This window comes from Rhinatrema bivittatum, chromosome 16, assembly GCF_901001135.1.
Source record: "Rhinatrema bivittatum chromosome 16, aRhiBiv1.1, whole genome shotgun sequence".
NCBI lineage: Eukaryota > Metazoa > Chordata > Amphibia > Gymnophiona > Rhinatrematidae > Rhinatrema > Rhinatrema bivittatum.
Genome location: NC_042630.1, coordinates 40,536,028 through 40,550,930, shown reverse-complemented (window position 1 = coordinate 40,550,930; position 14,903 = coordinate 40,536,028). Strand labels below are relative to the sequence as shown.

Genomic DNA, 14,903 nt, shown 5'->3' with positions numbered 1-14,903 from the left:
TATGTCGGGTCTTGTGTGTTTGAGTCAGTACGTTTTATGTTATTTCAGGTTACGTATCTTTTATTATGTGACCCGCTTTGGGTCACAGCATATAGTGGTATATAAATACATAGAAACATAGAAGTGGCGGCAGAAGAAGACCATACGGCCCATCCAGTCTGCCCAGCAAGCTTTCACAGTTATTTTTCTCATACTTATCTGTTACTCTGACCGCTGAGGTCAGGGCCCTTATTGGTAACTTTTTGGTTCTAATTTTCCTTCCACCCCTGCCATTGATGTAGAGAGCAGTGCTGGAGCTGCATAAAAGTGAAGTATCAAGCCTAACTGTTTAGGGATAGTACCCGCCGCAATAAGCAAGCTACTCCCACGCTTATTTGTTTACCCAGCCTGTGCAATTTAGTCCTTGTTGGTTGTCTTAATATAAATCCTCTTTTCTTCACCCCTCCCCCCTGTCGTTGAAGCAGTGAGCTGCACTGTATATGTATTCAAAGTGATGTATTGGTTCGGGGTAGTAACGCCGCAACAAGAAAGCTACTCCCATGCTTATTTGTTTTCCCAGACCACGCAATTCAATCCTAGTTGGTAGTTGTCTGATATATGGGGCCGTTTTTGCACGAGCAATGCTTTTAAAATCTACCTTTATGTGCGTATATATATATATATATATATATATATATATATGTGTGTATATTAAGCAGCTTTGCCGTGCCACTGAATATACATCGTAATGTAGCTGGATAAGTTACTTATACAGCCAGCTTTGAATCTCTAACCCATGGTTTCCTTGTCTATTTTGTTTCTTCTTACTTCCCTGCCGGCTCTTGCACTTTCATACAGGGAGGGTAGGATAGCCAGAGTATAGCTCCAACACAAGTCCATTGTAGTGGAAAAAATATCCCCAAGTCCAGAAAATACTAATGCAGATAAAAATAAAGATAAATCAAACAGGCAACAATCAATTCCTATTGCATTCTGCAAGACATCTGACCCAGGATGTTTTTGGAGATTGAAGTCGGAACTGTATCTCATGAAGTTGCAGATTGACAATACATATGTCCTACCATTACTGGATTTAGAGAGTGAAACAGAGAGCTGTAAGCTCAAGAAGTGCAAAGCCCAGGACTGACAATGCTGATGTCTGTCCTCTTTCTCTACTGACATATATTGAATACTTTTATATATACCCCACCCAGCAGCATCCACCTGAGTGTAATAGCAGGAGAAAATTTAAATCATTTCAAAATCTAAGAGAAGAAATATGGCAGAACAGAGTGCAGCAATTTTCAAAGATACCTAACTCAGTAAATAGCTTTTGAAAATGTAGAAAAATGTCCTTCTCAAGGCATATAAAACAACGCTCAGGCATTCACAAGGTGTGTATTCTTAGCTTCACAGAGAGAAAGAAAAGGGAAGGGACCAAGGCACAGCATTTTGATTTGTTCTGCACAGATTTTGCAGATGTAAAGTCTTTGGGCCCTTGCAAACAGTGGACTCTGTAAGTATTTTTCAAAGAGAAAACTCAACATAGTTCACTTTTGAAAATTAGGATCAATTTCTTGTGAACAAAAGTACCTATGACCTTTGCATCTAAGCGAGCTACTGAGAATTGTCCTCCCAAAATAGACCATCTTTGGAGAACTCCAAGATAAAGGTAGAATGTTAGCAATGAATGGGAAAATCTTATCTGATGATAATGGAGAATTTCCACTTCTACAGATTGTGCTATTTGGTAACTTACACACATGAGAGCGAGAACTTGCTCTTGGTCACATAAATCCAATGAATTTCCATCCGATGCCTATGTTCAATGTAATATAATTAATAATACTGAGTTCCATATTCAAAAGCATTCAGCCAGCTAACTCAGGAGTTAGCCAGATAAAATGAATATTTGAGCACATATCCAGCTAAATCATAGCAGCTTAGTAAGTTAGGGGGCTAGAATTTCATCAGCTAAGTTAAAGGCATTCCGAAGGCATAACTGGCAGTAGTTGAGTTAGCCGGCTAAGTTAACTGGCTAACTCCATTATTCAGAGGTAGCTGGATGAATTAGTCGGCTAAGCCTAGTTTGCCAGGGAGCCATTATCAAGTTAGGTATCTATTTTAGCCAACTAACTTTAAGATAGGCAGCTATATTCAACAGCGTGATTTCACTGTTGAATACACTTCCAAAGTTTCCTGAATAAGTTTATTCAGCTAACTTTGATAGCCAGATTGTGCTGAATATGGACCTCCTTGTACAGCAAACCTGTTGTTTAAAATGTATTTGTTCAGTTTATAGATTGCTGTGAAATGTTTCTAATGAAATTAAGACATTCATGCAATGTTTTACAGTGAGACAGAAATAAAGTTAGAAAACTACTTACATATAGCAGTTATAGGTATCAGGGGGTCCTGTATAAGACTGAAAACCTATGCGGATGGAATCAGACATCTCAATTATCCCACCCAAGATCATGTCCCCTCCACTGAAGTAGGTCTTGGCTCTATTACCAGTTGGAATACAAACATATGTGGGTCTCTTGTTTTCGGTATCAACTGTACAAACCATCATCAAGACCCCACTCAGGATCAAAACCAAGGGATGCTGAGGCATTTTCTCATCTGTACTTTTTCCCGTTCAAGCTCCATCATAGTTTTTTCATATCTTAGCTTTGAAAAAGCGCAGGTTGAGAAGAAGTTATTTAGAGACTCTAAACATTTACAGTTTGCTGGTTTGGGTATCTAAGGTTTGGTCTTCTGATCCAAATGGATGTGTATTTCAGGCAGTTGATATATGCTGCTTCAGTCGTGGTCCCTGCAGTACTCTATCTCAAGCCATATACAAATAGAGTACCCAGCTGTGACAATATATTTGTTCACATCTCTTGTGAATTGCAGATAAAATTGTTAGTTCAATAAAGTAACATAATAGTCATTTCAGCAAATTTATCAGAAAGATCTCTAAACTTCTAAACATGTTTTCCTGTAAAGTCTGTTTTGTATTCTGCAGTTCCTTGGGATTTGTTGGTGTGATGAATGACACTATGACCTTAAAACAAGAGGAAAACACTGTAAGCCATCATCTAAGAATGGGAGACTTTACAAGATTATATCATGGAGTTATTTAGAGAGCAGACTTAAAGGAAGAAATAATTCAAGTTTTTAATTATTCATTTTTTTTCTACAGTTCCTTTACAAAGCAGATCCAGTGATATCTCACACACTCACATTTGTATGTCACAATTTAAGGGATAAACTGGCAGAGGTTTAGGTACCTTTTCTACATGAAAAAAGAACACTAATCAGCTCGTTAGCCATATCTGAGTATTTTATTTTACGTGCCTGAAAGTATAAACATATTTTACATCCTCTGTACCTTCAGCCCCTTGTAAGAGATGTCCTCTCAATTGGATGGTGGGGGAAGAGAATTTTGGAAGCAGATTTGTAAAACATGAGGTTAATATTGAGCAGGGAAGGAGTGGCAAGTAAGTACCTGCTCTCCATCACAACCAGACTTATCACGTGCCTCTTTCTTATCCGAGTAAATTTAACCATGCAATGACTGACCGTGCTAAAACACACCTGTTTTACAGGGCGGAAAATTCAAAACTTTGGGGTTTTCCTGAAAGTAGAAACCCAGCCAGACAACATTCTTTGAATATGGACCTCAATATGGATATATTATAACTTTGGGCAAATATTTCATACCCTGTCTATGATTGCCAGATATTTGTATCAATTTATCGCTCGCATGATATTCAGCAACACTTACATGGATAAAAAGGCAGATAAACAATATCTAGCTAAATCTAGATGATCAAATTTTGGTTTGCTTTAACAAACTTAGGCCTGGATTTTCTAAAATCGCAGGCCTTAGTGAATCGCGTGATACTGGGGGGCGGGGGAGCGAAGCATGGGGGGGTGTTATTGGTCGCATTACTGGCGGCGATAAGGGGCCTTACCTTTTGCAATGTCTTCACCGCGTCCGCCCCGGTGCCGCCCCGACTCCTCCCCTTCCATTGCCGACTGCACCTTGACTCCGCCCCTTATATGGCTAGTGCTCAAAATCAGTGCTAAAGTTTCTTAGTAAAAATCCCAAAATTCCCAATACACCTTCTTCCCAGATAAAAAAAAATGAAAATGTATTCCTGCACAGCCCAATTCTACACCACCTCCGCAGTAAGAACCCAATATAGAAATGCCAAATTGCCCACTGTATCACCCAGATCTTCTACCCTTTCTACTGGCAAATGCTCAAAGAAGGGAATCAAGAAAGAGCCAATGCTTCAGCAAATCTTCCCCCCTCCCCATTTCATAATTACCCCCTTTACATTTACATTTATAAGGTTTATAGACCACCTAACACAGAATGGTCTAGGCGGTTAACAATGAAACACACATAAAATAATTGACAATGATAAGAAAACATAAATTTACATTAAAAAGCATAAAAGAATAGCAAATTCAAATACTGTTTCAAATCATAAAACAAAAATAGGCAGATTTAAACAAATGGGTCTAGAGAAGACCTTTGAACTTTTTAAGAGAGTCACATTTTTATATTTCGAGTTGTATTCATCATGTCCTCTGACAACAGTTTCAGTATAGATTGGTTCTTCACTCAGTCTAAAAATATTTCCTGCAACTTTTTTTAAATCTGTGACATTTACCCAATCAGTTTTCGGAAAATTGAAGCATCCAATTGTTATTATGCTGTACATTTTATTAGGCAGTCTAGCCTCCGCTACCATTGAGTAAAAAAGAATTTTCTCCTTTTAGTCTTAAATGTGCTACTTTCTAACTTCATGGATTGCCCTCTAGTCTTTCTATTATCCCAAAGTGTAAATAACCAAATCACATCTACTCGTTCAAGACCTCTCATGATTTTAAAGACCTCTATCATATCCCCCCCCCTTCATCTGTCACTTCTCCAAGCTGAACAGCCCTAACGTCTTCAGCCTTTCCTCATAGGGAGCTGTTCCATCTCCTTTATCATTTCGTCGCCCTTCTCTGTACCTTCTCTATAGCAACTGTATCTTTTTTGAGATGTGATGACACAGTATTCAAGGTGCGGTCTCACCATGCAGCGATACAGAGGCATTATGGCATTTTCCGTTTTGTTAACCATTCCCTTCCAAATAATTCCTAACATTCTGTTTGCCATTTTGACTGCTGCAGCACACTGAGCTAATGATTTCAAAGTATTATCAAATATGATGCCTAGATTTTTTTCCTGGGTGGTAGCTCCTAATCTGGAACCATACATCGTGTAAATTCAGCAAGGATTATCTTTCCCTATATGCAACACCTTGCACTTGTCCACATTAAAATTCATCTGCCATTAGGATGCCCAATCTTTCAGTCTCGGTGGATCAATGTTCCCCTTTCTTGATTACATTTGATGCATGTGGGCGATGCGAGCCTCCCCGTGTGATAACGACGTACGTCATCACAAATAATATGATGTCAAATTTTAAATTGTAGTTCCTGGAAAGATAAATACGGCAAACATTTTTGCATATTTTTGAAGCATGAAAGCAAATAGGATGTGGAGATATCAGTTGCAGCCATCTCAGTCCAATATTGCATTAGGTATGAGATATGCCGAGGTGAATGATACTTCTTACCCACCTCGCACCATCCTTTGATGGAATTTTTCTTTAAGGCGGTATCAAAGAAACACTGGGCGAATAGATGTTCCCGTCTATACTGTTCCTCTGTCCACTTGAAACTTTTCAAAGAATGGCGTGTTTGTAAATATGCAAAAAATTGCTTAGCTGGTAATTCATAATCTGTGGCCAACGATGCAAAGTCTTGCACTAGTGCTGTGTCCTCAGAATAGAATTGATAAGTGAACGGAAGTCCTTTTTGTAGCCAATCATCAAAAATAGCGAAATGTTCATGCCCTGGGGGAAAATCCCAGTTACCCAACAATGGCATTAAGAGAGAGTCGAGTCCAGTCATGCCTCCCTGTGCCCAGAACAATCTCCAAGCCTGTCGGCAGGAGAGAACCAAACCACGTGGGATTTCTAAAGAACGATATACAGTGTTACTGGCTTGCATACGGTAAAATGAGGACCACAGAGAGACCATACTAATGACTAGCCCATCTTCACAGTAAGTGTATTGATCAAGTAGCCACTCCCCTACAAAACGTAGTTGACATGCCACATTAAAAAGTCGGATATCTGGCAGACCTAGGCCCCCCTCCCCCCTAGAATATGTCAACACCTTGTAAGTCAACCGAGCCCTCTTTCCAGCCCACACAAACTTTTGGAACGCAGCTTGTAACCAAGTGACATCCCTGCCCGTGAGCCAGCAAGGCAACATGTGCAGCTTATATAGTAACTTCGGCAGTAGAACCATTTTAAGCAAAGCACATCTGCCAAATAGAGAAAGAAGCAGAGTCCGTCAGGACTGGAGTTGAGCGGCTAAAGCTGCAATAGTATTGGAAATATTTAGCTCATAAAGGTCTGCAAGATCTCGTGGTATCCAAACCCCCAAATATTTTGTTTTGTTTTGGGCCCAAGTAAATGGAAAATCCACCGTCCACTGATGCTGTACACTGGGATTTAATGCCAGAGCCTCCAAATTTGCAAAATTCATTGTCAAGCCCGCTATGCTGTGAAAAGAGGTGAAGTGGTGGAAAACAACTGGGATACTAGTTTTTGGATTGCCAACAAACCAATTTCATCAGGTATCTCCCCAGTCGAAGGCCCTTAAACTCCCCATCCATCTGTAATTTAGTAGCCAGAGGCTCTAACGCCAAAACAAATAAAAGAGGCGAAAGAGGGCACCCCTGTCGTACCCCACATTGAATAGAAAAAGGTGTTGATAAGGTCCCATTTATAAGGAGACGAGCACCAGGATTAGTATACAATGCCTGCAACCAAGTGAGAAAAGGACCAGAGATACCATAAGTCTGTAGAGCCCAAAATAAATAATTCCAGGAAAGGGAATCAAAAGCCTTCTCCGCATCCAGGCTCAGAACCATCGCCTCCGCTGTCGGATGAAAATTCAACAGGCCAATCAGACGCCTCATGGTTTTTACACCCTGCCTCCCTTTAATCAAACCCGTTTGATCTTCATGAATTACAGAGGGCAAAAGGGAATTTAATCTGGCGGCAAGGACAGCAGAAAGAATCTTCAGGTCACCATTAATAAGAGAAATAGGCTGATAGGAACCAACTTCTTGCAAATCCTTGCTCGGCTTCGGCAATAGAACTATAGAGGATTGATTTTCCGTGGGATTAACTGTCGGTCCCTGAAGCAAGCCATTATAGTACTGCCTCAACACCGGTAGCACAGGAAATTTTAAGATCTTGTAGAATTCAGATCCTAATCCATCCGGCCCCGCCGCCTTGCCTGGTTTCAAGCCATGTATAACCGCATGGATTTCCATGTCTACTATTGGTTTATTTAACATGGTCTGTTGGTCCGCAGTAAACCAAGGCCAAGGCAAATTATTAAAAAATGCTTCCCTCATCCCATCATTACTTGGTTTATCCCCATATAACTTGCTGTAATATTCGGAAAACGGTCTGCTATCGCCTGCGTGGTGACATGGCACACCCCAGTTTGGTCCTTAATACTGGTGTTGAAAGATTTAGGGCCACGCGCACGAACTAGATTAGCTAACAACTTACTGGATCTATTACCATAGCGATACAACTGAAATTGGTAATATCTCAAAGATTTGGACGTTCTCCAATGTAAGAGCGCTTGTAACATTTCACGAATACCCTCCACCTCCCATTTACTAGTCTCAGACATCACCTGTATATGTCGGAGTTGGGCGGCTTTCAACTTTGCAGTAAGTTTAAGTATTTCATCGTTTCTAGCCTTATTCTGAGTGGCAACATATGCTATGATATGCTCACACATCACCGCCTTTCTTGCTTCCCAAAGAATCCCGGGCGATACATCCGGACTCGAATTTAAGAGTATATATTCTTCCCATCGCTCCTGAAGGAAACGTGAGAATTCCTTGTCCAGGAGTAGACCAGGGGGCATACGCCATGAAAATGGAGGTTTCGGGGTGTGGCCTAAGGTAACAATGACTGATACCGGAGTGTGATCAGACAAGGCTATCGTACCTATAGTGGCCATCGATGTTTTGGGGAATAAGAAATCTGAAATCAAAAAGTAGTCTAGTCAAGAATATGACCCATGCGGGTGAGAAAAAAAAGTGTAATCCTGTTCCCCCGGGTGCAAAGTCCGCCATATATCTAATAGGCGTAACTCTTGGCACAAAAAAACTGGTCCTTTTTGATTATCTCTGGGCTCCACAGACTTAGGTGGTCGACAATCTTCTTGCTTATTAGCCACATAATTGAGATCTCCCCCTACCAACATTGCATAGTCTGTGAATTCCCTCAACATCCCCATCAAGTGTGTGAAAAAGTCATGATTATAAATATTTGGTGCATATACATTACAGAAGATCACTTTTTGTTGGTTACACAATCCCTGGACAATGATATAATGGCCTTCCGGGTCTTGCCATACCCTTTCCGATTGAAAAGGCAATTGTTTATGAATTAGTATTGCCACACCTCGTCTTCATGAATTATAAGAAGAGAAAAAACATTGTCCCACCCATTCTCTTTTCAGTTTAGCATGTTCACCCGCTGATAAATGGGTTTCCTGGAGAAACACCACTTGCGTATTCATGCGCTTAAATGCCATCAAGAGCTTCTTTCTTTTGATTGGGGAATGAATGCCATCTACATTAAGAGAAGTGAATTTTACGGCAGCCATCGCACTAGAGTCATATAGACCCAGCCCAAATGAATTTTGCAAAGAAAGTATCAGTGTTGAGAATCCCTCGGCTCCCCAGCCTGAGCCTCCAGGATCATAAGGAAACATCATGGACCCTACTACAGCATTGTCCAGTATAGACTGTTCCCCATCCAAGAATTGAAAACGTCAGGTGATAGAAAATGAAGGAAACCGTATTTTGCTCTTTAATGATTTCTCAACGGCGGTCGCCATGCAGCGGAAAGCAATGGCACTGAACTGCATAAGAGAAGCATCTTGTTTGCATTGCTTTACCCGGCTAAGCTAAGGATACACCATGATAACAAGACTCTCTTCTTTTTGAAACCCGATGATGCTTCTGCCTTCTTTCTGGATGGTGGGCTTATGGAAGGGGCTCGGGACACCTGAGTGCCGCAGTTTCAGCCTTTTGTTTAAGTTCTTAACAGTTGCAAGGTTATATTGTAATGGTTTGCATTAGTAGTTTTAATCTTATATTTGCATTGTAGCTTGGGGGGAGGGGGATAGGGTGGAGGAGAACCTCAGCATGCCTCTAATATGGGGGTATGTTGGAGTTCTGGGCCTCTTAAGGATGCTAAATGCAAGCTGTGAGTATGAATGGATTGCTAGCTGGTATGTATGGTGTGCATGGTGTTTATGTGTATGGGGGTGGAGGTTGGGGACCGGGGGGGGGAACAGAAGGAATCCTAGGAGGAGAGCATGTATTCTTGGATGGGGAACAGTCTATACTGGACAATGCTGTAGTAGGGTCCATGATGTTTCCTTATGATCCTGGAGGCTCAGGCTGGGGAGCCGAGGGATTCTCAACACTGATACTTTCTTTGCAAAATTCATTTGGGCTGGGTCTATATGACTCTAGTGCGATGGCTGCCGTAAAATTCACTTCTCTTAATGTAGATGGCATTCATTCCCCAATCAAAAGAAAGAAGCTCTTGATGGCATTTAAGCGCATGAATACGCAAGTGGTGTTTCTCCAGGAAACCCATTTATCAGCGGGTGAACATGCTAAACTGAAAAGAGAATGGGTGGGACAATGTTTTTTCTCTTCTTATAATTCATGAAGACGAGGTGTGGCAATACTAATTCATAAACAATTGCCTTTTCAATCGGAAAGGGTATGGCAAGACCCGGAAGGCCATTATATCATTGTCCAGGGATTGTGTAACCAACAAAAAGTGATCTTCTGTAATGTATATGCACCAAATATTTATAATCATGACTTTTTCACACACTTGATGGGGATGTTGAGGGAATTCACAGACTATGCAATGTTGGTAGGGGGAGATCTCAATTATGTGGCTAATAAGCAAGAGGATTGTCGACCACCTAAGTCTGTGGAGCCCAGAGATAATCAAAAAGGACCAGTTTTTTTGTGCCAAGAGTTACGCCTATTAGATATATGGTGGACTTTGCACCCGGGGGAACAGGATTACACTTTTTTTTCTCACCCGCATGGGTCATATTCTTGACTAGACTACTTTTTGATTTCAAATTTCTTATTCCCCAAAACATCGATGGCCACTATAGGTACGATAGCCTTGTCTGATCAACTCCGGTATCAGTCATTGTTACCTTACGCCACACCCCGAAACCTCCATTTTCATGGCGTATGCCCCCTGGTCTACTCCTGGACAAGGAATTCTCACGTTACCTTCAGGAGCGATGGGAAGAATACATACTCTTAAATTCGAGTCCGGATGTATCGCCCGGGATTCTTTGGGAAGCGAGAAAGGCGGTGATGTGCGAGCATATCATAGCATATGTTGCCACTCAGAATAAGGCTAGAAACGATGAAATACTTAAACTTACTGCAAAGTTGAAAGCCGCCCAACTCCAACATATACAGGTGATGTCTGAGACTAGTAAATGGGAGGTGGAGGGTATTCATGAAACGTTACAAGCGCTCTTACATTGGAGAACGTCCAAATCTTTGAGATATTACCAATTTCAGTTGTATCGCTATGGTAATAGATCCAGTAAGTTGTTAGCTAATCTAGTTCGTGCGCGTGGCCCTAAATCTTTCATCACCAGTATTAAGGGGCAAACTGGGGTGTGCCATGTCACCACGCAGGCGATAGCAGATCGTTTTCCGAATATTACAGCAAGTTATATGGGGATAAACCAAGTAATGATGGGATGAGGGAAGCATTTTTTAATAATTTGCCTTGGCCTTGGTTTACTGCGGACCAACAGACCATGTTAAATAAACCAATAGTAGACACGGAAATCCATGCGGTTATACATGGCTTGAAACCAGGCAAGGCAGCGGGGCCGGATGGATTAGGACCTGAATTCTGCAAGATCTTAAAATTTCCTGTGCTGCCGGTGTTGAGGCAGTACTATAATGGCTTGCTTCAGGGACCGACAGTTAATCCCACGGAAAATCAATCCTCTATAGTTCTATTGCCGAAGCCGAGCAAGGATTTGCAAGAAGTTGGTTCCTATCAGCCTATTTCTCTTATTAATGGTGACCTGAAGATTCTTTCTGCTGTCCTTGCCGCCAGATTAAATTCCCTTTTGCCCTCTGTAATTCATGAAGATCAAACGGGTTTTATTAAAGGGAGGCAGGGTGTAAAAACCATAAGGCATCTGATTGGCCTGTTGAATTTTCATCCGACAGCGGAGGCGATGGTTCTGAGCCTGGATGCGGAGAAGGCTTTTGATTCCCTTTCCTGGAATTATTTATTTTGGGCTCTACAGACTTATGGTATCTCTGGTCCTTTTCTCACTTGGTTGCAGGCATTGTATACTAATCCTGGTGCTCGTCTCCTTATAAATGGGACCTTATCAACACCTTTTTCTATTCAATGTGGGGTACAACAGGGGTGCCCTCTTTCGCCTCTTTTATTTGTTTGGGCGTTAGAGCCTCTGGCTACTAAATTACAGATGGATGGGGAGTTTAAGGGCCTTCGACTGGGGAGATACCTGATGAAATTGGTTTGTTGGCAATCCGAAAACTAGTATCCCAGTTGTTTTCCACCACTTCACCTCTTTTCACAGCATAGCGGGCTTGACAATGAATTTTGCAAATTTGGAGGCTCTGGCATTAAATCCCAGTGTACAGCATCAGTGGATGGTGGATTTTCCATTTACTTGGGCCCAAAACAAAACAAAATATTTGGGGGTTTGGATACCACGAGATCTTGCAGACCTTTATGAGCTAAATATTTCCAATACTATTGCAGCTTTAGCCGCTCAACTCCAGTCCTGGCGGACTCTGCCTCTTTCTCTATTTGGCAGATGTGCTTTGCTTAAAATGGTTCTACTGCCGAAGTTACTATATAAGCTGCACATGTTGCCTTGCTGGCTCACGGGCAGGGATGTCACTTGGTTACAAGCTGCGTTCCAAAAGTTTGTGTGGGCTGGAAAGAGGGCTCGGTTGACTTACAAGGTGTTGACATATTCTAGGGGGGAGGGGGGCCTAGGTCTGCCAGATATCCGACTTTTTAATGCGACATGTCAACTACGTTTTGTAGGGGAGTGGCTACTTGATCAATACACTTACTGTGAAGATGGGCTAGTCATTAGTATGGTCTCTCTGTGGTCCCCATTTTACCTTATGCAAGCCAGTAACACTGTATATCGTTCTTTCCCACGTGGTTTGGTTCACTCCTGCCGACAGGCTTGGAGATTGTTCTTTTTTTTTTTTTTTTTTTTATTTATACTTTATTAAATTTTTAAATTTTCTATAAGATATTACAGAGCTAATATCAAATTTAACAAATTACATTTAACAAGAATTACTGTAATAGCTGCTGTATACTTAAGAAAGAAAAATTTTACTAGTAATTACAAAACTGGTTGAAAAAGAAAAAAGAGCAATCTTTATCAATAAATAATCTCAAACGAAAGAGTGTCTAAGCCATATTTCTCATTTTCTTTTAACCCCAATATATCCAAAGGGATGTATGGCATTAGGATTCAAGGTACGTGCGTAGATGATCAGGATGATGGAATACATATCTTGAATTCTGATGTAACAAAATACATTTATACGGGAATCTCAAAATAAATTTGGCTCCAGATTGAGTTGCTTTATCTCTCATTGTGAGGAATTGCTTCCTCCTCAACTGTGTGGTAACAGAAACATCGGGAAATATTCTAATTAAATAACCATGAAATTTTATATTTTGGTATCTAAAATATAACCTAAGGATTGTATCCCTTTGAGAGATATCAGAAAAATGAACCAATAATGTGGCACGCGACTTTATTTCTAATTCTGATGATCTCTCTAAGAGTTCAGAAAGATTTATTTCTTCATTTTGTTCATCTTGGTTTGGACTTTGTTGTTCCGGTCTCCCTGACTTTTGAGTAATATAGTATATTCTTGCTATTCCCGGAAGAGTAGCATCAGAGTATTTTAAGACATTAATAAGGTAGCTCCTAAACAATTCTCTTGGGGAGAGCAAGTGAGTCTTCGGAAAATTTAGAATCCTCAGATTAACCCTTCTGATCTGATTTTCAAGTTGTTCTAATTTATCTACTTGGGCCTTCTCTGATTTAACCAAATTAAATTGGACCTTCTCCATCTCTTCAGTTTTCTTTTCCAAATTATTTAATGACATCTCTAATTTCTCAGTTTTTAATTGCTGTACTTTATTATTTTCCAGTCCTTCCTGAACTACTTTGGCCAAATTATTTATTGATTTTTGCATGGATAAGATCATTGTTCCTATTTCTTCTAATGTAAATTTTGTAGGAACTATTAAAGGAATATCTATCAATGCACTGCCCTGACTTCCTGCCATCTCTTTCTCCTTTGGTGTCTCTACCGTACTGTATCCCTCCCTTTGTTCTCTTAAATCTTGATACCCAGGGGTCGGCAGAGGGGAATCTATAGTCTTACCCCCCACTTGGTCTTTAGGTGATATAGAGACCAAGTTCAGATTTAAATTCAAATTCAAATTGGGGTCCTCGAACAAAAATTCTCTTCCAATCTTTCCAGTAGGTGGGTCTGGTGTTATAGGGGCACCAGGGCTCAAAGATGTTACATGGGTCAAGGAGTTAGACCCCTGCTCTTGGGTCAGAACTCCAGCGACCTCGCTTCCTGGTGAATATACAATGGCTTTAGGAAAGAGATCATATATGCGAGGCTGATTTTCTAAAGAAACTGGAGTAGAGGTTGATATTTTCCCCTTCCTTTTGGTGTGTGGCATTACCAAGGAAGGGGAAGGAAAACCACGCAATAATATAAATTATACAAATAGAAAGAAAACAAAAACAGATCTCTTAAGACACTAAAACATTCATCCAGTTCCGCTTGTCAGCTGCTATTGTTAGTAGATGGAAATTTCTCCGACAAGTCCGACTATGCCGGCTAAGTCGGCAAAGTCGCGCGCCCCTTAGGCGCGCGGCTTTGGCGACGCGCCGACGGCGAACGCGCCGTCCAGACGCCTCTGATATCGGCGTCTGAGGGCTCCTCCCTCCGACGTCAGAGCCCGGAAGAGGTAGGTAAACTCAGTCTCTTGGGGGGGCTAGCCTGCGCCAATCTTCAGGAAACGTTGCAATGTTCACAGAAATTCAAAACAAATGGCCAGCACTCACCCCGCACACCTCAACAGCAGCTGGCTTGGAGATTGTTCTGGGCACAGGGAGGCATGACTGGACTCGTCTCTCTCTTAATGCCATTGTTGGGTAACTGGGATTTTCCCCCAGGGAATGAACATTACACTATTTTTGATGATTGGCTACAAAAAGGACTTCCGTTCACTTATCAATTCTATTCTGAGGACACAGCACTAGTGCAAGACTTTGCATCGTTGGCCACAGATTATGAATTACCAGCTAAGCAATTTTTTGCATATTTACAAACACGCCATTCTTTGAAAAGTTTCAAGTGGACAGAGGAACAGTATAGACGGGAACATCTATTCGCCCAGTGTTTCTTTGATACCGCCTTAAAGAAAAATTCCATCAAAGGATGGTGCGAGGTGGGTAAGAAGTATCATTCACCTCGGCATATCTCATACCTAATGCAATATTGGACTGAGATGGCTGCAACTGATATCTCCACATCCTATTTGCTTTCATGCTTCAAAAATATGCAAAAATGTTTGCCGTATTTATCTTTCCAGGAACTACAATTTAAAATTTTACATCATATTATTTGTGATGACGTACGTCGTTATCACACGGGGAGG

General features: G+C 41.1%; 1 protein-coding gene across 1 annotated transcript in view; it reads right to left on the bottom strand.

The window, feature by feature from the left end:
* LOC115077495 (vomeronasal type-2 receptor 26-like) overlaps window positions 1-7,384 on the bottom strand; it is a 40,483-nt gene extending 33,099 nt beyond the window's left edge. Inside the window, exon 1 of the mRNA XM_029579785.1 lies at window positions 6,898-7,384. Coding sequence (XP_029435645.1) covers window positions 6,898-7,384 — 487 coding nt within the window. The remainder of the gene's footprint in view (window positions 1-6,897) is intronic.
* Window positions 7,385-14,903: the final 7,519 nt, after the last annotated feature.